Source organism: Pantherophis guttatus, chromosome 3, assembly GCF_059756535.1.
Source record: "Pantherophis guttatus breed Tessera chromosome 3, ASM5975653v1, whole genome shotgun sequence".
Lineage (NCBI taxonomy): Eukaryota > Metazoa > Chordata > Lepidosauria > Squamata > Colubridae > Pantherophis > Pantherophis guttatus.
Window position 1 is genome coordinate 86,802,556 of NC_142065.1, and position 25,664 is coordinate 86,828,219.

General features: G+C 37.0%; 1 protein-coding gene across 2 annotated transcripts in view; it reads left to right on the forward strand.

The window, feature by feature from the left end:
- The first annotated feature begins 13,193 nt into the window (after nucleotides 1–13,193).
- LOC117677337 (uncharacterized) overlaps nucleotides 13,194–25,664 on the forward strand; it is an 88,838-nt gene continuing 76,367 nt past the window's right edge. The window contains exons 1-8 of one of the 2 annotated variants that reach the window (XM_087889988.1): nucleotides 13,194–13,371; nucleotides 14,918–14,974; nucleotides 19,555–19,747; nucleotides 20,912–21,048; nucleotides 21,957–22,045; nucleotides 23,476–23,623; nucleotides 24,132–24,167; nucleotides 25,522–25,557. In XM_087889988.1, coding sequence (XP_087746114.1) covers nucleotides 19,555–19,747; nucleotides 20,912–21,048; nucleotides 21,957–22,045; nucleotides 23,476–23,623; nucleotides 24,132–24,167; nucleotides 25,522–25,557 — 639 coding nt within the window. In that variant the 5' untranslated portion in view covers nucleotides 13,194–13,371; nucleotides 14,918–14,974. The remainder of the gene's footprint in view (nucleotides 13,372–14,917; nucleotides 14,975–19,554; nucleotides 19,748–20,911; nucleotides 21,049–21,956; nucleotides 22,046–23,475; nucleotides 23,624–24,131; nucleotides 24,168–25,521; nucleotides 25,558–25,664) is intronic. The other variant, XM_087889987.1, reaches the window with a different exon arrangement.

The window sequence follows — 25,664 nt, forward strand, 5'->3', positions numbered from 1 at the left end:
TGATGTTACCTAGTTTGGGTAATGAAACATCTGCAAGAAAACAACCAAGCTCAGAGACCATCAAGGATCCCTCATTTCAACCCTGAGCTACAAATAGCTCTCCTTTATAAGTAATCTTGCAAGCAAACTACATTCCACCTGGGTGTTTTTCCTAAGATGGGATGAGTGAACAATGCGTGAGCTGGGGAATAGAGGTCACGACACCTAGTTTCTAATTTAAACAAAAAGCATAGGAGTAGATGCTGATCAATTCTGAAGCTGGGGAGGGTGGAGAATGAAGAGCTAGTTTTCCAAGGATAGTGAAGAACAGGAGGCTTTTGTTTGTCTGGTTTGTGTTTAATATTTACAATGCTTTAATTGTGGCTTGTTATATGACAAATGGAGGGGTACATGGCAGGAAAGGCATGCTAAAAGCACTGCATAGTATGAGAAGCAAAGTAAATTGCAAGTGTGATTGATTTGCGTTTCCTCTGTTGGATGATTCTCCATAACATCTCAAAAGAAAGATCTGCAAGCCCCTGGCATGGTTGGGGGGGGCAGGAGGGGGGGCCGGCGAGAGAGATGATTTTCTGTCTCTCAGTAATGTGAGATGAGGAAGTTCTTTATGGGTCATAGTCAAATGAAAAGAATAGGAAGCCTAGTTCATCTTTCTGGTTTTCTCCGCTTATGGTTAGATCCAAAAATAGCTTCTAATCTTTTTGTAATTTATGTGAGAGCAAGGTTCCTATTAAGATACTGGACTAGGAAATGAATACCCGGATGTTTGAATCATGCTGCTTCAGATGTTTGTGTTCCTCTGTGCCACATTGATAACATGGAGCTAGTAGTGATTTTCTTTCTTTTTTTGAAAAGTTTTTCAGCTTTATTTCTTATACACATAACATAAAATGCACATTTTCTTATACATAATTGATCCTACATACACATGTTTTCCTTAAAGAAAGCATTAAAATAAGGCATTTTAATTATATTCGGAGTTGCTCTTCTACCCTTTCTTCCCTCACTTCGCAACAACCCTTCTTCTTCTTCTCCTTTTTCTCTCCTCTCCTCTCCTACTTTTTCCTTCCTCCTCTCCTACCTCATCCTACTTCCCCTTCCTTTTCCCCATTCCTCTCTTCTTTTCCCCCTTCTCACCTTCTCTCCTACTCCTGACCTGTCCCCTACCCTTCCTTCCTCTCCTTTTCCTTTTAGCTAGTAGTGATTTTCCAGTTTCAGCAAACTGTTTTCAGAAATGGAGATTAATACACCAATGTCTGTAAGTGGTTTGGAGATCTTAGTACGCCAATGGCTAAGAAAAGGAACACCTCACTAGTCACGTCAAAGCTTTCCTAATATCACCTAGTAATGATATAAATGCTCTTCAAAGTTTATAAAACCAGCATATCCTTTCTGGCTCAATTATTACCTTTAAGGGTTTGGCTTATTAAATGATGATTCCACATCAATGAACACTACTTATTTCTTCTGCCTTTGCAACGTGAATTTAATTCCATATGTTTCAAATCAGTTCATAAAGCCAGATCACATCTGCTTAACAGTCCCTTTCCTGTGGTAGACGGTTGTACAGCCTTCTCCACTGTCGTTAAGTTATTTGAGTTGAAAGGCAAAACAGAATTGACAGATTGGGCTGACAGACATATGAGATGGCACACTTTAAATATCTATTTGCAACTTAAGATGTCTCTTACATCATGCAAAGAGAATTACTGAGCTAAATTAACATGCAAACAGTAATTCAGATGGTGGCAGGCATGCATACGTAGTCCTTCATCTACTGTACTATCTTTTCTCCTAGGCAAAACAGGTCTGACCAAGGATAAAAATCTGGAATCAGATGTTTTAAAAATCTATTTACACAAACATACATAACTTGAATAAATTGCAAAGTATAAAGACTATCATTTGTAGTCAAGGATGTCCCTTATCTCCTCCTACATTGAATATGATGTTGGAATCTTTGACTTACCAGATAATTACATGATGTTCAAGGTATACAAGCATCTATTAAAAGAACAAATGTATGTTACTATATTTGGTCTTTTAATAGATATCAAAGTTCTATCCCTAAAACTGTGGGGACTGTACAGCAATTTGGTAAATATTCAATGTGTTTAATAAATTGGAAAAATCTAATATTCGCCCACTGGCTACCAAACTTTTGTGGAATTATATAAAATGGGATTTTGTCATTTGTTCAAATTATATTAATTCATTATATAATTATATATAATTATTCCTAGGAAAATGTCTTTTCTGGTAGATCTGACTATCAAATTGTATAACCCAAGTTAATAGTGACATTATTATATGATTGAAAAAAACATGACTGTGAGAAAAAAATTAAATGTAGACTAATACATATCACCTTAAGAGTGATAAGAAGGTATTCTCATACAAGTATCCTCAACATATGGCCACAACTGGTATCAGAACTTCTATCACTATTATGACTTTTTTTTTGTGCTATAGTCATTAAGCGAATCACAACCGTTAAGTGAATCTAACTTCTCTCATTGATTTTGTTTATTGGAAGCTGGCCGGGAAGATTGCAAATGGCGATTGCCTAACCCCTGGTTGCTGCAACCATTGTAAATACATGTTGGTTGCCAAGCACCCAAATTGTGATTAAATTACCATGGGGACATGGCAACAGTTATAAGTGCAAGGACCAATCCTAAATCACCTTTTTTCTGCACCATTGTAACTTTGAATGGTCACTAAACAAATGGTTGTAAGTTGAGGTCTACCTGTATATCTTAAACAAACTGATACAAACTAAAAGACAAGTTTTTATGAAAGGATCAAACTCCTCCAAACTCTCTCAGAGTTGCAACTTTCTTATGAAAATTGGGATTTCAATGTTCCTAATTTTCAGGCATTTTTGTTATCTTCTGTAATGTAGTGGAAGGGAAACTGGATTGATTATATACCATTATAGGCCAATGAATTACTGGGCCTAGTCTGCAACCACATGTTATCCAAGGCAGATACAAGTGTTCAAGGGAACATTACTTGAAGTGCATTTTAGAAGTGGACCGGAAAGGTTGCTAGTGAATGTGAGATTAATAGATTAATAGTGTCATCCATTTCTATCCTTCACAAACAGTTGTCAGTCCATTCTGACCACAGTCAACTGGGTCTAATAGAGATCTAAGTGTCTCTATATGACGAGAAATAACAGAACTTCCATTGAGGTTAGAGATGCCTCATTTTTAATGGGGCTAAGAGATTTACATGGGTAGCTAGTAGTTGTGAGCTTCACAAGCTCACAGGATTTAAAGAAGGATGGTGTTTCTTGGATTATCTGATATACAATAATTTGTTGTGCCTCTATGTTTGCAAATACACAAATACTACAAAATGCCATAATTCTTTAGCGATTTCAAAAGGAATTGATTTAGATCAATGTTGTGGCTCAGGAACATCTTGGGTAAGGCTTATGATATTTTATTCAAACAAACCAATAATAGGAACTCAGTGGATTTCTTTTATTGAAAGTGCTCAAACATATTTGGATAATATTGGGTTCTCAGGAGAGATGGACCCTTTAAAATAGTCCTTATTTAAAAATAGCAGGCACATTTCTATATTATTATTATTATTATTATTATTATTATTATTATTATTATTATTATTTAATCTTTAGTGAGATTCACAGCCTTTGAGGCTGGTTAATAGCTCAGCAGCTCGAGTCCTAACCAAGGACCTAGGAACTGTTAAGGTATCGTCGTAGGATGTAAGCTGTTCCGAGTAAGGTGGTTTTTTGTAGAGTCAAAATGTTCAAGTCCGGCAAATTTAGAATTTCTAAATAGCAGGGTAGCCCTTTGGGTATTGCTCCAAGGGCTCCAATTACAATCGGGACAACACACGATTTCTTTTTCCACAGTCGCTCAACTTCAATTTGCAAGTCCCGGTACTTTGTGATTTTTTCTTGCTGCTTATCATCAATCCGTGCATCACCAGGTATTGCAATGTCAATGAACCATACTTTTTTCTTTTCAACTATTGTTATGTCAGGTGTGTTGTGGACCAAGTGCCTGTCAGTCTGATGTTGTTGTTGTGGTTGTGGTTGTTGTTGTTGTTGTTGTTATTGTTGTTGTTGTTGTTATTATTATTATTATTATTATTATTATTATTATTATTATTATTATTATTAAATTTATTTACTGCCTTCTCACCATGGGGATACACTAGGCAGCTCACATCCATAAAAATGAAGAAATAAAAAGGAAATTTAAACAAAGCAACAGTAAAATAAACAAGGAAAATGAAAACAAAGAAAACATCTAGTTCTGATTTGTAAAAAAAATAATAGGTGTGTGAGAAGCAGAGAACAAGTGGGGGGGGGGAGGTGGAGCCTGCTGTCAATCCAGCAGTCACCTTCAGAGCAGAACTGTCCCCATTGGGTCCCCAGGCCAACTGACAGTGCCAGATCTTTACATACTGAAAATGGTACCTTTAAACACATTTATAAAGTCTCTATTGGCCATAATGCTCATGAAAGCTTATAAGAGACCTGTCAGAAGAATAATTTGGGGTTCCAACTTGAGTCAGGGCTGCACAACAATAAATAAAAACAAGATCCAGACAGCTGTGAGGAAAGAAGAAATATTTATTCCTAAAATCAAACAATTTGCCTTTAAGGGCAGCTGCAGAGAAATGGGGTTACAGCAGCAGATTTTTATATGGGTGTGGAAGTGTCTACGTGCTGATTCTAGGGTGACACTTGAGTTGTGTGTGTGTGTATATGTGTGTGTGTGTATTGTGAACATGCAGCTCTGCTGGGAGACCTCATTTAATTAACTCTATTTGTGTTTGCAGACCTTATCCTTTGATATGTAGATTAGGTTTGGGTAAGTTATTTGGGGTTTGATGAAGTTTCCTACCGTGTTTTCCCGAAAATAAGACCCTGTCTTATATTTTTTTGAACCCTGAAATAAGCGCTTGGCCTTATTGCCATGCGCTCAAAAGCCCAATTGGGCTTATTATCAGGGGATGTCTTATTTTGAGGGAAACAGGGTAATTTTAGTTGATTAATTTATTTTCAGCCTGATTGTCAGTTATCTAATGGAGACACTGGTTCTCAAACCATTGTGGATTCTGTAATGTTTTAAGAGAAGATGGAAACAGTATAAAGAATAAAATATATATTTGATATAAAACTTCCCACAGACCCAATCTGTGATGATGGTACCTTCAGAACAGTGGTGAGATCCTCTGAAGTCTGCTACCGGTTCTATGAGTCTGCTACCAAGTGTGCGCTGAGCGCGCGCATGCGCATTTGAAGCACACCCACACAGCGCTAAAAAAGGTACATTTTGAAGCCTTCCGAGTCTGCAAAGGTAAGTAGAACGGGGTGTATGTGTGTGTGTGGAATCTGTTATGCCAAGCGATTTAGATTAGTTAGAAAGCAGGAAATCCGACAATTCTAGCTAATATAAATCACACGTCACAGCTGATTGTCGCCCAGTTGATCGTCGGAAATACCGGTTTGCTTGAACTTTACTACCGGTTCGGGAGAACTGGTCCGAACCAGTAGCATTTCACCCCTGCTTCAGAACCTCTTTCTCTCATGCACACTTGCCTAGTGTGGTACTTTAGATCTGCAGCCATGTTCTGCCTCCCATTTTCAAATACAGAGATGATTCAGGGTATGGTCTTCTTGGTTGCAGCTTCATTCCAATGTGTTTTAAATCCTTTTGATCTTTGAAAATATGGAATGCAGTTTTTTTTTCTTGGTCTGAATTAATTTAGGTTCCTTCTGTTTGGTATGTAATTATAGCTCTGCCTTGAGCATCTCTTTATTTCCTTTGCAGTGTTTTTATTATTGCTATTGTTTTTGTTATTGCTATGGTGATAAATTGCCTGGAGGCTCTCTTCAGGATTGAAACTAGGCAGGTTGTAAATGGTTTTGTATGAATAAATCAGTAATTCCTAATAAATAATTAAGTGCTATGATATATCTTCAAGTATGTATTCTCGTTACACCCGTATCTGAGAGGTACACAGAGAAAATAGCATGTAATGCTGTATCACATTTTAAAATTCATGAAATAACAGAGAAGCAGGAATCACTATTGTGATCTCTACAATGAAGAATATATTTATGCATCCCTAATAAAGGAGAGCAGATGTTTTATGAAAGCCACTGTTCAAATAACAAAGAATACTAGGCAGTTTCTTGACAACCATTTGTCTGAAAAGATATAGGGCCGTGATGGCGAACCTATGGCACGCGTGCCAGAAGTGGCACGCAGAGCCATTTTTCCAGGCATGCGAGCTGTCGCCCAAGTCACCTGCAGCTGCGCAAGCGTGTGCGCCCCAACTGGTGTTCGCACCTCTGGTGCGCATGCACGCAGTTCAGGGGACCCAGCTGGCCTTTGGAGCTCTCCTGCGCATGTGCACGCATTTGTGCATGTGCACAAGAGTACTAGTGCACAGTGCGGTTGCACATGCAGCGCATGGGGAGGAGCTGCGTGTTAGCATGGATGGCACACATGCGCGCAAAGCGTGCAAAGCATGGATCTGTTTGGCACTTGGTGAGTAAAAGATTTGCTACCACTGATATAGCGTATCCTGCTTGAGCAACAAGTTGGACCAGAACTGAGTTTTCCAACTTTGCAGAATGGCAGGGAGGAGGAGAGGGGATGGTTCCATGTGAGTGGTGGGCAAATGCCCATGTGCATGTGCAAGTGGGGATGTGTGCGTGTGTGTGCTCACCGGCCACTTCTATAACTTGGTTCCAAACAGCTCAAGATCCAGGAGTGAGCCACGGCCCAGGGGTTGGGAACCCCTGGACTACAAGACCTCCAAGGTCCCTTCCAACTCTGTTATTTTGTTCTGTTATTCTGTTACTCTGATACCCTCTATGTAATGTGATAAATACTATGGACGTGGAATCCTTTTTCCAGTTAGATGTTGTTGTTGTTTTTGATGATGATGATGAATTAAATTTATATGCTGATCGACTTCCAATGACTATGGACATTTGGAAATAAAACTGTTAAAAACAGGGGGGAAAATACAACAATAGAGAATAATGAAGAGTGCAGATGGTGATGAAAACAGATGGGAACAAAAAGAAACAAAACCACATAGTCCAAAAGCTGTGTGTGGGGGGGGAGAGGGGTTCACTTGCAATCACCAAAGCTTGGGCCTTTCTAAACAACAGCAGAGGAGGGGGGGCACCTGGATCTCAGGGCAACCTCACCCAGAGATCAGACTACGTGTCAGCCCCTTTAGGTAATCCATCTAAGAAGCACCAATCATGTGTACTAATGCTACCTTTATTGTAAGGTTATATGGTAGTAACAGAATCTTGCAATATCTCTTGTCCCTTCGCCTTTACAGTCCAAGACACTAGGGAGAGTTCTTTCTGATAAGTCTACCACTTCCCCATTCCTTCTGTGGGCTGAGCTGCCTCTTATCTCGCTGTTGCCTAACTTGTGGCTCTTCCTCCTCCTCTTCCTCTTCCTGTCTCTCAAGGTAGAACGTTCTCACAGATCATTATACCATGCTGCGACGAAGGCATGCTTCTAGGGTCTCAATAGATGATATGGCTTAATCAAAGGAGTCCAAAGCATATCAAACCTGCTGGATCAAGTTATCTAGGCAGATTCTATGGGAGACAGGTGGCCCCACAAGTAACTAGGCCCTATGCCGGATAGGCTCTATAGGAAACAATCAGCACCTTGAATTGCACCTGGAAGCAAACTGGTAACTGGTGCAGCTTCTGAAGCAGAGGAATAGAATAGAATAGAATAGAATAGAATAGAATAGAATAGAATAGAATAGAATAGAATAGAATAGAATAGAATAGAATAGAATAGAGTAACAGAGTTGAGAGGAATCTTGGAAGTTTTCTAGTCCAACCCCCTGCTCGGGCAGGAACCCCTACACCACTTCAGACAAATGGTTGTCCAATCTCTTCTTAAAAACTTCCATTCACAACTTCTGCAGGCAAGTTGTTCCACTGACTAATTGTTCTAACTGTCAGGAAATTTCTTCTTCGTTCTAGGTTGCTTCTTTCCTTGATTGGTTTCCAACCGTAGCTTCTTGTCCTGCCCTCAGATCCTTTGGAGAATAGTTTGATTCCCTCTTCTTTGTGGCAACCCTTGAGATATTCAAACACTGTTATCATGTCATCCCTAGCTCTTCTTTTCATTAAACTAGATATACCCAATTCCAGCAACTGTTCTTTTTATATTTTGGCCACCAGTCCCCTAATCATCTTTGTTGCTCTTCTCTGCACTCTTTGTAGAATATATGAGCATACTAAGGTGTGCCCATCACTACCTGCATACGGCATTCTGGACCAACTGAAGTTGGTGGATTTCAAGGGCAGCCTCATGTAGAATGTGGTGACTGGTGTATGAGTGATGGTCTGAAGGACAGTTTATTGCTGATGTCATTGTCTTTAAACAGGGCTGCCCACAAAAGTAAATATGATTTTTCTTAGTCCGAGGCAAGACTTTCTAAACTGCAATTTAACATTTCTGAGAGCCAATGAACTTACTACTATACTGGGGGTAACTCTCTCCTGCAGGACCTTATTGCTTATGTTAAGTACGAGTGAAATATATCTATTTTAGACTTACTTTGTACTTACTTACTTACTTACTTACTCAGTAGCTTTCAATCTATCTTCAGACCAGTGCAACTTAAAGTCACAATGCCCAATTCAGACAGATTCAGCTATTATTGCCCCTCCAGACTGAAATGTATTGGGTCAGTTGTTCAAGAATGCAATCAAGCACCCAGCATCACCAAGCATTTCCCTTTACATAAAGTCTTACTTGTTTCCTGTTGTGATGGGCAGTTATTGTTCATCATTTACATAAAACTATGTCAAATAGAGATCTAAGTGTCTCTATATGATGAGAAATAACAGAACTTCCATTGAGGTTAGAGATGCCTCATTTTTAACGGGGCTAAGAGATTTACATGGGTAGCTAGTAGATGTGAGCTTCACAAGCTCACAGGATTTAAAGAAGGATGGTGTTTCTTGGATTATCTGATATACAATAATTTGTTGTGCCTCTATGTTTACAAATACACAAATACTACAAAATGCCATAATTCTTTAGCGATTTCAAAAGGAATAGATTTAGATCAATGTTGTGGCTCAGGAACATCTTGGGTAAGGCTTATGATATTTTATTCAAACAAACTGCAAGGAAATAGAGTACCATTAAAATATATTCCTTGAATAAAAAAAAAAAGAATCGTTACATCTGGAAGAATAGAGAAGGGAAGAAAACAAACAATAGAATTAGCCTATTTATATATTTAATCACAATTTATTGGCTAGAATAAGCTCTTTTTGCACGAATGTCTTCAAGTACTGTACAACCCCGAATGTAACAGTCCTATAAATGCTAAAAGGACTATCCATTGGTATAATTGTTAAGAGCTACATCTCTTTCACTTGTCCAGATTACTGAGTAACCACTAGAAAACCTCCCAGTTTCATTGATCCCAAATTAACCAATTCATAGAAGTCCCAGAGTTCCTTCTTCACACCAGTTCCCTTGATAACTGCTCAAAGTGGGAATGTATCTCTGCACAGGTAGCCATTTGTAAAAAAAAAAGAAAAGAAAAGAGGGAAACATCTTTGATCCTTTGAATGATCAGCAGAAGGATCATTTTAGGGAGGAACTCTTTTTTTTTCCTCACACAGGAAGGAATATGATAGACTTCTTAATCACGGGTTAGCCCTGGCTTCAGGGCTGAGTCGTGTGTTGAAATGTAAATTTGGGATTAACAAAGCCTAATAATCCACACTCACTCAGAAAGACTGTATCATCCTATTGATGATAGTAAAGCACTTCAAACTCTCAGAGACATGAGATGGCATAATGGAAGTCCTAGCAAGAAAGCCATAATCTGATTATTCTCAATATACACAGTAGCTAGTGGTGCTAAAAAAGATGCTGTTGCCATAAACTGCATAATGAAAACTAATAATAAGTTCCTCTGAGATAGAGAAGAGGCTCAAATATTTAAAATTTGCTGATACAGCCAGAAGAGGTATCTGCCCTAAACCTCACCCAGCTTGTTCATAATGTCACAGCGCAATTATAGATCACTTCATAACATGATGATACTCTCAATGATACACACGATCTAGTGCAGGCAGTGATGTCAATTTTTTTAAACTTCATCAGGACTGGCCCACCTATGAGACAACTGCCTCATTTGATGGATGTTTGGGCAGTAGTGACAGCTGTACCAAGCTATTCTAAAATCCTTCTTAGACACCTAAATTGTTCTCCTACAATCGAGATAAATATGATAGTCCAATCAAATTCTTTTTGTGCTGAAATGGCAGGTACTTCAAATTTTCTTGTGCCAGTCCTGAATGCAATGTATTTTAGCTTTAATCTTTCACAAAAAAAAAAGAAGAAGAAGAAGAAGAAGAAGAAGAAGAAGAAGAAGAAGAAGAAGAAGAAGAAGAAGAAGAAGAAGAAGAAGAAGAAGAAGAAGAAGAAGAAGAAGAAGAAGAAGAAGAAGAAGAAGAAGAAGTGAAAAGTTCGCAACACAGGTTGCTTTTTTGGGAGAATTGCTTTGATAAATGCATTAATGTTCTATTTTCACCCCTTGTTTGTTTCTGAATATGGGTGTTTCTGCAGCATCTATTTGACCAGTCAGAGTTCACAAGGTCTGGGACACAACTTGCAGAAGTGTGTCAAAAGATGATATCTTGACACATATCTTGATAGATATATCAAAGGATTATAGAAAGAGAAATTTCCTGACAGTAAGAACAATTAATTGGAGGTTCTTACACTGGAGGTTCTTAAGAAGAGATTGGACAACCATTTGTCTGAAATGGTATTTCCAGCCTAAGCAGGGGTTTGGACCAGAAATCTCCAAGGTCCCTTCTAACCTGTTATATATTTCAAAAATATTGAGTATTATACAGAATCCAACCAAACCTCTTGTGCTGACAGTGTGAAGTTGATTCCTTTATGTATTAACAATATACAGGGCAGATTCAAGACATTTGCATGCTTGACATATTTGACACTTCCATCCCTCATGTGAATTTTGTTCTTATAGATCTTTTTACATGGTTTTATGTTGTTTTTCTTCTGTTAAATTGCTGCATAGTTTTGCTAATTTTTTAAAAAACGTATTCTGTATGTAAGCTGCCTAGAAGCCTCTATTGAGATGAGTATCTATATAACTTTGATTAAAATGAAATAATTATGTCCATAGTACCTAAAATTAAACATGCACACAAAAATGCTTCTTCCCATTTCTTTTTGCAGCAAAACCCCACCAAACAATAAATTAACAAGGAATCCAGCTCTCATTCTTGATATACCAGCTCAGGTGCTTAAGAAGTGACCACACTTGCTTGAGCTGTAACATCTCCCAAATAATTTTATGGGTAGACTAAGATATCGTATCACATCAGGGGTGAAATCCAGCAGGTTCTGACAGGTTCTGGAGAACCAGTAGCGGAAATTTTGAGTAGTTCGGAGAACCGGCAAATACCACCTCTGGCTGGCCCTTGAGTAGGGTGGGAATGGAGATTTTGCAATATCCTTCCCTTGCCACGCCCACCAAGCCATGCTGACAGAACCGGTAGGGAAAAATTTTGAATTTTACCCCTGTATCACACCATTTCTGCTAATTTATGTGGAATAGATTGGCTTTCCATCTTTTTATGAAGGCCTTCGTAGCTCATTAAATCTGAGCACTGCTGTTCCCAAGGATGTTGGGAAAGACTAGAGAATTATGTATGTAGCTTCCATTAGCCTATCTGATTCCCCGTGGAGTCCCTGTATTTAACTATCCCTATGTGGATTGGAATTTAGGTAGTCACTCAGAGTTGAGCACATATCTGATGGCATAAAATCAATCTGGATTACGAGCTAACTTTTCTTTGGGATCAGTAACATGCAATTGTAACAGGATTATATTCTAGTCTTGGCAACAGATAAAGGTCTTTCTTGGGGGGACAGCATTTTAAAAATAATTTTAGTTTTTTAGAACTGAAACACTGTTTTGGGATTATCTGATATTACATTGAACATAAATCTTCCTTTTTAACCTAACTGCTGAGGGGTACTCCAGTTTCGTTTTCATGTAAACTTAAAATAAATTGTAAAAAGGTAAATAACAATTGCTAAAATAACAGTTGTAAACTACAGAGTTTCGGGGTAATGGAAAATACAATACAGTATTTAAACATTCCTCTTTGGGGTATATTGTCTAAAACGCTTGCTAGCTCATTTCCAGATTTATACGTTGCATTAAATGTAACTTTTTAGCTGCTCTGGACCTTCTCCTCCTTTCTCCTCTCCTCTCTTTGCATTCTGATCCATGAAATGGTTTACAAGTCTTATCTCCAAGTTAAGAGGTAAAAAAATGTGAGGAATAGAAATTAACCCTATTCTTTATTCTGGCAGCAAAAACACCATCATTTCTGGTAGGAGGGGCATGCTACGAGTCCCTTCTCTTAAAGGCTGGCAGGATCCAAGAAGAAAGTGTATCTGTTCTTTTGTACCTCATCCACCTCTCTGCCAGGGATTAGGATAGTCCCAATCCTATTGGTCTTTTGTGGAGGGCTCCATGTCACCAAGTATCGGGATTGAAACATATGGGACAGTCCATGAGATTATTCTGATGATTTTGTAGTAATTTTTATCTTGGCTATCTACTGCAGGGGGTCCCCAACCTCCGGTTCGTGGGCTGCCACCAGTCTGCGGCTTGCCAGCAACTGGTCCACACAACAAGTGAAGCCCCACCCGCAATATGCAAAACCATGCCTCCTCCGGTCTTCAGAAAAACCTTTCTCCACAGAACTGGTCCCTTGTGCCCAAAAGGTCAGGAGCCACTGGTCTACTGTATGCTACTGTTATGTTTTTAACTTGTGTTCACTGCCCAGAATCATGAGGTTGAGATGGGCAGCCATATAAATTGAAAAAATAAAATAAAAAATAATCCATGTGTAAAATGGATGCAGATCTGAAAGAATTTGTCCGTGTGATGTCCCAATGCAATAGTTAACTATCTGAGATACTTTGTTTTTTATTGCTTTCCACAAGCAATACAAATCCCTTGTTTCATTCGTTTTAATCTAATGAGTTTCAATTCAAGAGGTTTAACTTCAGAAAAAAGCATGACTCATAAATAATTGGAATGGCTCTTGCCACACAGGGATGAAGGATGTTCCACCCTAATTTTCCAGGAGTTGCTAACACTGATTGGCTGGCTGCCTTTCTCCACCCTGGTTGTGATTGGTAGATCCAGTCACTTCTTTGATGCTTTCTTTGCCATCCTTTCCTGAAGCTCAGGCACTCCAGGGCTGCACACTGACCACAAGGCTTGCTGCCTGCTGATCAGGATTCCAGAAACAAGGTGAGTTGGGTGGAATCATTGGAATGAGAGTGGCAAGAGACCCAATTTCATTGATTGGCTTTAGTTTCTCAAAATGGCATGTTGCTTGTTGGATATCTGCAATGATTTTATTCCAGAAGATTTGCAAAGGGGTCAGAAAAGTTTAAACTGAACAGAGAATTGGATAGTTTTTGGAAGCCTACACACTGTATTTGGATCAATGTAAAAATCTGAAGAAACTTTGGTTAAATCATGGTGATATTTGATTGGACTCTTTTCTGAATTTTTTTTGGCGTTTGTTCATAGAGATGAAAATATTCATAGCAGAGCTTCCTACACCGGAAGAACTAACATATTAATTACTTTGCATTGTATAAGGTCAGGCTAAATTATAAGTGGGTGCATGTTTAGAATAGATGTTTGATAACAGAAAAGGCAAGGGCAAAAAGATATGTATGTAGTTCTAAAATGAAAGGTAAATGCATGGCAGGTTTCCTAGTCATATTTGTTGTCTCTCAAGTGTTCAAAAATCAATGCCTGTATTCTGTTCCCAGCCTCATCCATTTTAAGAGTTTATGAGAAAAAGTATGAACATCTCGTATTTTTGATTTGTCAATTCTTCTTTTCAGGCCTAAATCAAGAATTCAAAAATACTGTAGCATGCAAGCATCATGTGTAATTCTATGCAAAAATTCTACTTTATATGAATTCTTATTTTCATAGGAATTGTAATGTCTTAAGATTCTTCACTTTGCAGTCTTTAAATTTCATCTTTAAATTTCAAGTATGTGAAGCTTTTGCTATAAGAGAGAATTTTTTCACAATCTCTTTTGTATGAGCAAATAAATGAGAATTTCGAGTTCCCACTTGGAGCAGCCATTTCAGCTAACTTTAGCAAACTTGGCTAGTTTAGCAATCTTAGTACTAGAGGCAGATTTTGAGAAATATAAGGTGAGAGAATATTTATTTATTAAATTTATATGCCACCAATCTCACTGTCATGTAATTCTGAGAGGAGGATAGCTAGATGTTTCAATAATTTTTTTATTACTGTTAATGTTCCATTCAGGTCTCCTTCATGTGCAAAAGAGATTTTTTTTAAAAAAAATTATCAGATTGTTGAATTTCCTTTGCTTGCAAAGGAAATAAGGCAAAATTCTTCCTTGTTTTTAGCCATCCTCAATCTAGTGGCTTCCAGATATGTGGGACATGCTTCTCCAAAATTGTCCAACACCATATTTATAATAAATTACAATATATTTACTGACATCAGTGAGGTGGTTTGATCTAAGTGTATGGAGATGTGGGAAACAGAGCAAGAGTGGCTACTGGAAAAATAGCTTTAAAAAAAGGCAAAAAGAGTGTTTTTGAGTTTGTAATTATGTATGTATGTGCTTGTCTACAACTAAACAAATGAAAAAGAGAGGAGAATGACCATGTAAATTAAATATAGAGCTACAGTTTGGGACAACTACAGTATATGTGTGTGATGATATAAACCTGAGGTAAAAAATTCGAATCAATTAAAAACATGGCAAAATTTTAACTTTAGGCATTTTTTTTACAGATTGGCTATAAGGACAAAAGGACAAGAAGAAGCTCTCCTCTGGAGTTCTCAGAAAAGGTAAGATTTTGAGGATTTATCAGTATGAGTCTTGAAGGTGGCACAATAACCTTTTACTGTAAAATCTTTTGAAGGCCTGATGCAAACATTTTCATTAGCTCTGTTCAGATGGCCTTTTGATAAATGTACAGGTTTGTGCAATATTCAGATCTCGAATATCTACAACTACATGTTGTAGAGATAATTATTCTGTTTGTGATTTAAACTATAACAACATTATGTTGTTGCCATATAGGATTCCATACAGTTATGTCAATGGACATTCTTCTTAATTGACTTTTTCTTCCATTGTTCTGGGTCATCTAGCCAGATCAGACAATTACTTCTTCCTTAAATCAATCCATCATGACATGTGCAAGAACAATTGCACTGAACTTCTCCCTGCTTAATGCCCTATCACTCCTATGGTTGTTATCCCCACAGATCTATGCAGAAATTTGCAAATGTCACTTCTTGCATAGAATTCAACACCCAGAGCCTGAAGTTGTGGTACTGATTTTATTTAGAAAATTGGGCATGCCATCTTGCTGGGTTTGATACATTTAAGAAGCAGTGTCTCAGATCCATTAAAAAGAGGAGGTCAAGTAGAACAATACGTTCTTGTTTTCTTCCATTCAATGTAGAATTGTAATGTTAACTAATCTGATGTACCACAGGCTCCTTTCACACACAGTGCCTAGGCAGTCAGATGGGTTCCCATGTGAATATTCAACAGGGAGCTAATTATAATTTCCAAATAAATGATTCCACATAAGAGCTGCCCATATCCTTCCTTTCATATTGTGTTAATAAAGTACACATATTTTATTTGCACATACAAAGCATCTTAGAATGATTATGTTGAAGATAATGAGGATTGTTTTGGGGATGGAGTCGGGGTTGTTTTTATTTTATCCCTTTTCTGTCTAGAAAGTAACATTTTCAGGGTGGAATAATGTTTAACTTCTTATTTCTCAATTCACTTTGCTATCATGCTACATTTTGGAAAAGAAGAGAGGAATATATTACAGTACCTCTATTATGAGTCAAAAAGAAACATCTGAATAACAAAAGACAAGCTCATATTAAATCGTTGTTTATCACAGCCTGTAATAGATCAGCACCCACGTGCTATACTTACATTTTAATTAGAGGCAGGCCAGGTCAATATCTCTGCAGGAAAGTGAGCAACCACACCTACTGCACTGATACTTGAATAAACACAAGCAAAAACTCCCACGTGAGTGTCATTTCTCCTGGCAACCTCAGGTGAAACAATCTCTGTCCTTCCCACTCCTGATAGGAACAATTGTTTCTACAACAACCATCCAATTGTTCATTCCCTTGTATTGACTGTACTACCTGCAAAGCCTAAACAACTCTTCCTGGGCTCTACCCATGGTGTAATTTAATTCCTTACTCAAGAATTTTCACAATCTCTGCATCTAATTACTGACAGTGGTTTATTGTGTCCTTGGTTTCTGTTCACACACCTCAAATGCAGTATTGGAATCTCTTCTGGAAATGTTTAGTAACCCATTGATTATTGTTTGCTAAGGGCTTTGCATCTGAAATAGAAAGTTGAGAATTTGAGCTGAAACTAAATAAATCCATTGATCTGTTCAGTCATTATTTTCAACCTGATTGGGCAGTTTTCCAGATTTTATTGGAGTAGCCAGAGATTGGCTCTGATAACTTATACATGTACGCCATGTGCTTCTACTTAGCTGTGGTGATGCTGTGTGTGTGCGTGTGGGGGGGGGGGGTTGAAGAAAATGATATGTTTCTCACAGTCCCTCACAGATACATTAGGTAAAAAATGGAGTCTGATCTCACATTGATTGGTTGGTTTGTTGCCTCCTATGCAGATCTCTTTGGTTTCTATTGATTGGCTCACAAAATCACAAGATTTCTTTTTTCAGTGTAAATTTACTCCAGAAAACAGTTTTTTCAATCACCCAACTGATAAGACCATTCCATGGAATGCACATCTCATGGAAAAGATTGTTGTGTATTCATGATGCAATCTGTTGGTTAATCTTTAAGATTTTAAGATGCAACTTATTATCAGGCTCTGATTAGCAATATTTAATAGCAAAAAAAGTTAAGGTTACAGCCCAAGCATTCTAGTGATTATTCCACTTTCAAACAAAAAAAACCTCTATATAGGCAATCTAAGATGGCAAAACTCTTCTTACTGTTCTTACACTTCTTTGATTCGGTGTTTTGCTTGTGTTTTTTGTGAAGTTGGGATTTATTTATTATTTATTTATTAATTAAATTTCTATACCGCCCTTCTCCAAAAAGGACTCAGGGCGGTGCACAGCCAAAGTAAAAACAGAGCATACAAAATTTAAAAACAGTATTAAAATAATTAAATATTTTGGCCGTAAATTAAAACAACCCAATTTAAAATCAATTTAAAATTAAACTCAAGCCAGCCCAGCTAGTTGAAATAAATAGGTTTTCAGGGCCCGACGAAAAATTGTCAGATAGTTTGCATCAGTTGATTGTTTTGGTAATGGCTGTTAGACTTTATCAGGATACATTACTTTTGCATGTATCTTGAATGCTTTTGAAATGTGTGTGACCATTATTGTTCCTTGTTGGATGGACTGTATTTTAGAATTCTAATAAATCTAACTAGAATAACCAGATAACTCCACTAGATAGAAAAGGACCCATTTCAGAAATTATTTATAAGTGCCAGAAGTAACTTACATTTGTACACTTCAGAAATTATCAGGGCTATGTGAAGCATTATAAAAAGGAGATTTGCAACATGGGTGAACACATATGGAATATCTTTCTTCAAATTAATAAAGCACTGTGTCTTTTTTCCAACTCTCTACAAATTGCTCCTGACTTTATGCATACTTGAAGAGATAGCAGGGAAGCAGTTTCTGAAGCAGTTCTGTGAGTCTTAGAAAAATGTGGCCACATAAATGATTCAAAGGGAAGTGGCTAAGAAAGTCACAGTAAATTACCCATTAAATTTCACATGTGAAGAGAGTTTCACAGGATTGCTAAAATTAAGGGAACAAAAATTAGGCATTCTAATTTCATAGAAGCCAACTGTATATGCATTTCTCTCATTCCACTTCACAAAATGTCTCACTATTGAAAGTGTACTAGTAGAATAGAATCTGGGCTTTAGCAGACAATACAATACTTCAGGTTTAGGTCTGTGTCTTTTTTTATGACTGTCTGCCATGCAGATAGTATGATGTATTGACAGACCTCACTAAAGAGAAATGTAGAAATCTTATGGAGAAAGATGACTATCTATTGAGTGCAACAATATGTTAAGCCAATGCTCTAAAATGGTATTGATATTTTCATAGGAACTTTTGCAAAAAATATCTAGTACTGAAGCAGTATTTAAAGCATTGACAATAACAAAATGCACTTTTTCCAAAGTCTCAACATCTTTTTTGTAATGTGGTGACCAAAAGTGGATGCGGTATTTCAGGTGTGGTCTCACTAAGGCTTTATGCCACTCAATGATATTTTGAACACAGGTTAGAAAATAGATGAGAGATCAGCTGTCAATCCCATTCACTATCATTCACATTCTAGGCAGATTTTAAGAAAAACAAATTTAAAGACGCCTTCTTAAATCAAGCCAGTTCAGATGGGCAAATGACAGAGGTTGCTACCTATTGATGAGCTAACTGAAAAAGATGGAGAAGTATATTTTTTGTTGACACCATTAGGTGGGTCCCAACCTGTAGTGCAGGTGCTAGTGTATACCTGATGCATGCAGAGAAAGTTTGAGACACTCTTCAGAAGGAGCAGAAAGGCTGGTTAGTCAGGCAGTGGTGAAAATTCTTGTACTGTAATCTGAAGAACTGTTTGATATCAATATTTGGAATATTTTAAATATATATTGATTTAAACCTCATCTCTGTTAGCTAGTTTTAAGTCTACTAATAATCTTTCACTTGACTCTTGAACATATTATTACAGCCTCTGTGAATTTGTATGTGTGAAAATTTCCAAGTGAAGTTTGATTCCTGGTGACTGTTCGAACCTATCAATATAATTTTCTTGGCAACAGTGCAGAAATGATTTGCTACTGACATTTCCCAGAATATATTGTTTGCCTCATAGAATAGTCTATCACCCTGGTATAGCCCTGTAATTTTGAGAGCCAGTTTGGACTAGTGGTTAAGGCATCAGGCTAGGAAGCAGAAGACTGTGAGTTCAAGTCCTTCGTTAGGCATGAAAGTCAGCTGGGTGACTTTGGGCAAGTCATTCTCTCTCAGCCCAACCCACCTCACAGGGCTGTTAATGTGGGGAAAATAGTAGGAGGAAGATGTGTTGGATATATTTGTAGCCTTGAGTTATTTGTAAAAACAATAAAGGCGGGATACAAATAAAATAAAAACAAATTCTAAAAGTTATCCTGGATAGTTTTTCAACCAAATATGTAATGATGTGCTGTCACTGGTGAGACACATCCTCATCCACACACCCACAATCATATTAGCATAATCTCATTCTCTGGGCCAGCCATCACTGTTATTTGTTATGATATCAATGGTTTTATCTCTCAGTATTGTTCATCTATTGTGATGTCCTCTGCTTCTTTTTTTAAGATGGGGAGATTCCATTTCTTTGCGCTTCTGTTGAGCGGAGTCTTAATCTCTGGAGTCCTCAGCTTTCAATCCACAAATTTTTCAATAGACTGTGAAACTATGTCAACAAACCTAACTAAACCAGAGGAATCTGCATCACCCTATCACCTTTTGGTATCATCTGAGGAATATAACCCAGGAAGTGAAGTTGAAGGTACTTTCCATATATTTTGTATCTTGATTTCTGCATCTTTTCATCCTTTTTTTCCCCCAGTTTTTTTTTTGGGGGGGGGAAATAGAACATGTTAATGTGACATTTGATTAGATCAATCTGATAAAAGAAATACAAAACACCCAGCATTTAACAATACTTGAGTAGAGAAGAGCATTTACAAGCATTGTCCTACCCTGCAACCTGCTAGGCCTTACAAAAACAGCTCTAGGGGGTTTGGGGAATCCCTTTGCATTACCATGTTTCCAGAAGAATGGTAGATATCAAAAATTGCCTTCTTACTCACTTCCTCCATCCTTTCCTGGACCCCAGTGTTTTCTGAAAACAAAAGGCTAATCTGGCTTCAACCTCTCCACTCATTTATTAGAGGGCTTTGTTGTAATTGGGGTGGGAGTGCGGGTGACTTCATGGCTCCTGGCAACTGCCTGGACTAATCCCTACAGTTTTTTTGGTAATGTTTCAAAAGTGGTTTGCCATTGCCTGCTTCCTAGGGCTAAGATAAACTGACTGGCTTCATGCCTAAGGCAGGACTAGAATTCATGGTCTTCCAGTTTCTAGTCTGGTGCCTTAACCACCATACTAAACTGTTGTAATTGGAGAATACAAAATGACTCCCCTAAGATTTAAATGGCTCTTCCTTACATCACAGTACTTACTGTATAATCACAATTATGAACCTTTATTCCTGAATGAAGCTCAAACAGATAAATCAGGGTGTGCATGGTCCTCCTAATTTCCAAGTCATAAAACAAACATCAGATTCCTATATTTAATATTATATTAAACATTAATATAATAGTAATTTCCAAGTCATAAATATTATATAATATTACTCATAATATAGCTACCCTGAGTCTTCGGAGAGGGCGGCATATAAATTTAATTAATTAAATTAATTACATTAAATAATATTAATATAATATTAATTTCCAAGTCATAAAACTAACATCAGATTCCTATATTTAATATTTAAAAGAAGTATCATTCAACAGCCACAAGTAAATAATAAACTCATTATTGAAAATATAGCAGCTACAGATAAAGTTATCCAAATTTTCAGGGAATGTATTATCTTTTTAATACTACTGGAACAGAACATATAATGTATAATATTTATGAATGTTTGGGGGTCTTTTTCTCATTTAGTGGATCTGGAAGGAACGTCAAATGCTGGATTCAAATGGTTCATGCTACAAGCTCGAGACATTGAAAAAAATGTCCCTATTGGCTCGTTTCTAACCATAGACCCCAATACACAGAACTATGACTGTTACAATTTGCTGGTATGTCTTTATTCCTTCTGTTTGTCTGTGTGATATGATTAAAAGAATTGGTTCCTTCTGTAATAAAAGGGTGTGATCCATTAGCACTGAATGATGGGACACAATCTCTGCACATTAGTCGAGTTGTTTAAAGATTAATGGTATCTTCTTGACAGGGAAATTCAGAAAGGGCTTTCTTTTCCTCTTCTTCATTTTTCTCTGATGCTACATGCTAACTTCAGTCATGGAGAGAATTTTGTAGAATTCTAAGGAATTCTGTATGTGATAGACTCACTGTTGCGGCATTAACAGCAAATTAGAATGTGTATTGATCGTGTGTGTTAAAAAAAATTATAATGAGACAATTGATTGTCTATTTTACCATCTCAGACTCCAGTCATTAGTCTCCAAGCACAGAGTTAATGTGTGGGAAGGCTTCCAATATTCTCTATGAGGTAGAAGTGTTGTTGAATTTCACAAATGGAGCATTCAAAAATTACCAGTTGCCATATCTCAAGAAGTCAAGCCGCTGGCTCCTTAGGACAAGAGAAGGCCAACAACTCCTATGAATCTGGAATGTATCCTAGAATTATCTGCAATGTAATTTATAAGTTTTGCATGAAGCTTTGTACTTTAAGATTGCCTAGGCACTTCTGACTGAGAAGATAAGCTAGGACAATGCTAGGATGTAAACAGTTTGCAGTGGTCTTAAAGGCCATTTTTTCCTATATCATCTTCAGAGCATCTGTCTCCGGCATTTCTTGGCTTTAGAAGAGCAAATCAAGTTGAAATAACTCTATATGCATGTTGGATTAAAGGTCTCTTATCCCCAGCGAATGTAGCAATTAGGATACATATTGTACTCATTTCTGAAGCACTAATCTAAATAATACAATACATCATTTCTAATATATATCTCTATTTTTTAGAATTCAACTTTAATCCACAAGAGCTCTGATGAGAAATATAATGTTACATCTGTCTGGATTTCACCAGAAGCTAAGAAGGTTCAGTTTGTGTAAGTACATACAGTATTAGGAAACTTTATGTCAATGTAGGATTTCTATTCTGTAAGGAATCTGTGTCAGCATTGACATACTTTGTATGTGTATTGGTGTGTAGAGACATATGTGCACATGCATACACACATCTACACAGGCACAGACATAGACACAAACATAAACATCCTCTAATTATGTTTATAATTATAGCCAAGCATTTACATTGTCTTAATAGCATACAGCATTTGTGTCTGAGACAGAGATGTAGGGGCATCAGAGTTATGTTTGTGTGTGTTTATTTGGGTGTCTGTGTATATCAAATAAACCAAAATGGCAGCCACAATCATGCAATTTTGGCTGCCATCTTGCCCTTTTTGATTTTCCTTTGCAGATGTCCCTGGTGAGATTATTTATTACATATGTCAGAGGTAGTCAGTCATTTTTAACTGGAACATATTTGGAATTTGGAATTTGGTTTAGTAAAAAAAAAAAAAAAAGGAGCTGCCAACTGAGCCTTGTCTGTTCACAAATTGCTTGCCACCTATTTACCTATTTAATGTGGTATTGTTAAAAAGGTAAACAGAGCAAAAATACATAGATGTCATCTTTCATTACAATTAATCTGTGCCAAATCCCTTGTATTGCTACATGATGAAACTAAACGTTACACGAAGAATGTATTTTGTGGAGAATATAAATATATAAAGGCTCCCTGGCCATTTAAAAGAAAACAATAGATTTAAAGTCTACCACCACAGACATCATATGAGGAAATCTTGATAGTCAGAAATAACAGCCTGCAAAAATGATCAAATAAAGAAGTGTTTTCGAGAATAAATTGTTATAAAATAATGTTAGTATTCTGAAATAATTTTAAGATAAGGAAATAAATAACCAAATAAAAGAAATAACTTTAGAATAATAGAATTTAAAATGTTGTGGCATTTATTTATTTATTTATTTATTTATTTATTTATTTATTTATTTATTTATTTATTTCTGCCTTTATTGTTTTTATTAAAAACTCAAGGCAACAAACATATCTAAACACCTTCTTCCTCCCATTTTCCTCACAACACTCTGTGAGGTGAATTGTGCTGAGAGAGAGTAACTGGTCCAAAGCTACCCAGCCAGTTTTCATGCCTAAATCAGGATTAGAACTCACAGTTCCCAGTTTCTAGTATGGTGATTTAACCACTAGACCAGGGCTGGTCACGCCCATACCCAGTTTAGCGAAGGGGGGGAAAAGTCCCAATATATCATGTGATGCCGCCGTGACAATGTGAGTTTGACACCCTTGCAATAGACCAAACTGGCTCTCAATTATTATATAGCATACTTGATATTGTATGGTGTGTTGATTCTAAAAAAAAATGTTGAACAAAACATAATTCAGAAATTCCTCATAATCCAAATATGATCTAATCAAATTATATTGTCTTTGCAGAGCAACTGTTTTTCAAGATCCGGAAAGATACTGGGTTGTTATATCCGACAAAATCCTCTTCCCCAGAGGTTCCAATGTAACAGGAAATGATAACAAAGCAGCTGATGTGGCCAAAGAAGCCAGTGGATCACCAAGAAGTAGGAAGAAGGTTTGTAGAAATAACTCAGACTTAACATGCTATGTATAACTACTGTGGTTAAGCATTCTTAATTCCAATTACATCGTAGAGCAGGGCTGTCAAATTCCCAACCCACAGGCTGGATCTATACTTAAATCTCCCATAATTTAAACATTTATTTAGCTGAAATTAATCATATTCAGTTTTGACTGAATTATTGCTTAATATTCATATACAACACTCGGAGTCTATGCTCAGAGTCCCCTTGCATTGAGGTACAAAAATAAACTATACTGTATATATATTCCAAATCACTTATACAAAGTAATTTGGTGAAAGATGACTATGGCTGTAGCATTATTTGCAGAATGATATGATTATAATATTTCCAGGCATACCCATTCTGGCCAATATTCTGTACATATTTTTTCATCAGATACATAGTCAAATGCTAAAAATCAAGAAATAATCAGACTCTATAGAAAATTTTGGCATAAGCTTTTTAATTAAAACATTTTTTTTAATTTTGTCTTTACAGTCTTCTAACATTATTGTAAGAGTAAACTGTGGCCAGGTAAGAATTCTTGAACAATTTCCAGATTAAATTCTCTTCATACAATTGCCCTTATTCATTGAAGTCTTGATTTGTATGGTAAATATATTTAAATCTGAGGCCATAGGTGTCAGGCCTCAAGAACCAAGAACAACATGTAGAGTTACTTCTGAGTAATTTCCTTTATTGTTCTTCGCCTTCAGACAGAATCTTGCCTGACTAAAGCAATTATATGCATAATAGTAGTAGATACATTCTGGCAATTACAAGAGAGGAGCCATTTTAAACCTCTTCCTGCCAACCAAATTTTCCAAGCTTTGCAGCCTCTTTGTCCTCCAGAATGCAGTCCCTCTCTCCTGGGAAACCAGATTACATTGCACCACACCAGTCTCTTCAACATCATCGTTTTCAATCAGAAACAGGCTCAAGGAGATTTGTGTTTATCCTCTTCCCATCAGCATCAGCATCCAGAACATGTTATAAGAGATGAACGGTGCATTCTCCAGCTGACCAGTGGAATTTTGCAAAAAGCAGCATCCAATTAATGTCTTTCCTGCTTCCTGTTGTCAGATTTAGTTCATTCTGTGTTTGCAAAAATTCTGTACATTTGCAAAGAGATGGACTGCCACATCGCCAGCAGCCCATCCCTCTGCTTCATCTGGAAATTATTTTCGGCACTTAATCTCTACAGAAAGAGAGGGAATTGGGAACCCGCTGTAAGACGAGTTGACATAAATTATTGCCAGGGGAAATAGTCCATTTTAAATCTCGGTAGAGCTCCAATGTTTCCATTGGAAATTGTCTTCATTATGATTCCTAGTGAATCTCAGTCCAGGCAAAAATGAATGGTTTAGTTGCCAAACTGGCAGTGGCAGTAGATCCCATAGATGCAGGGTCAATTCCCAGAAGCAGTGCATATATTGCATGACAAGGTACTCCTAATCTATTTATGTAACAGCTTACCTTTCCTCTGCTAAATATATTACTATACTGCATTTTTTCAGCATGGCACAAGAAGAGAAGCAAGATTCCTAAACAGACATAAGGGGTGGGGCAAAATACAGATGAATCCCATTTCCTGCTTCTATGCTTCTTTGCAATCTGAATTATAAAATACCTATAACACTCTTTGGTAAAGTGTGCAATCCTCTAATTCACAAAAGAACATCAGAAAAAAAGATGGTCGATAGAAAAAAAAATATTACTGTATTTAAATTTGATTTGTATTTTCAAATGCTTTGAGCTGCTTTAATGAAAAACCAGGCTATATTTTCGGAGCAATTGCTCATTTATGCTCTCTTGATACTTTATTGAACCTGAAGTTGCATTGTGTTGATGAAATCTCTAGAATTTTAATAATATTTTATTACTTTAGGGTGGTTCTTATGGAAGGGGCAGTGAATGTGCCCAGGTAAGCATTATTATTCCTTCAATATATATCTCACACCAAGCCTTGGTGTATTTTCACAGGGTAATTTATTCAATTTTTCAAGAACATAAGAAGGACCTTGATTGAGA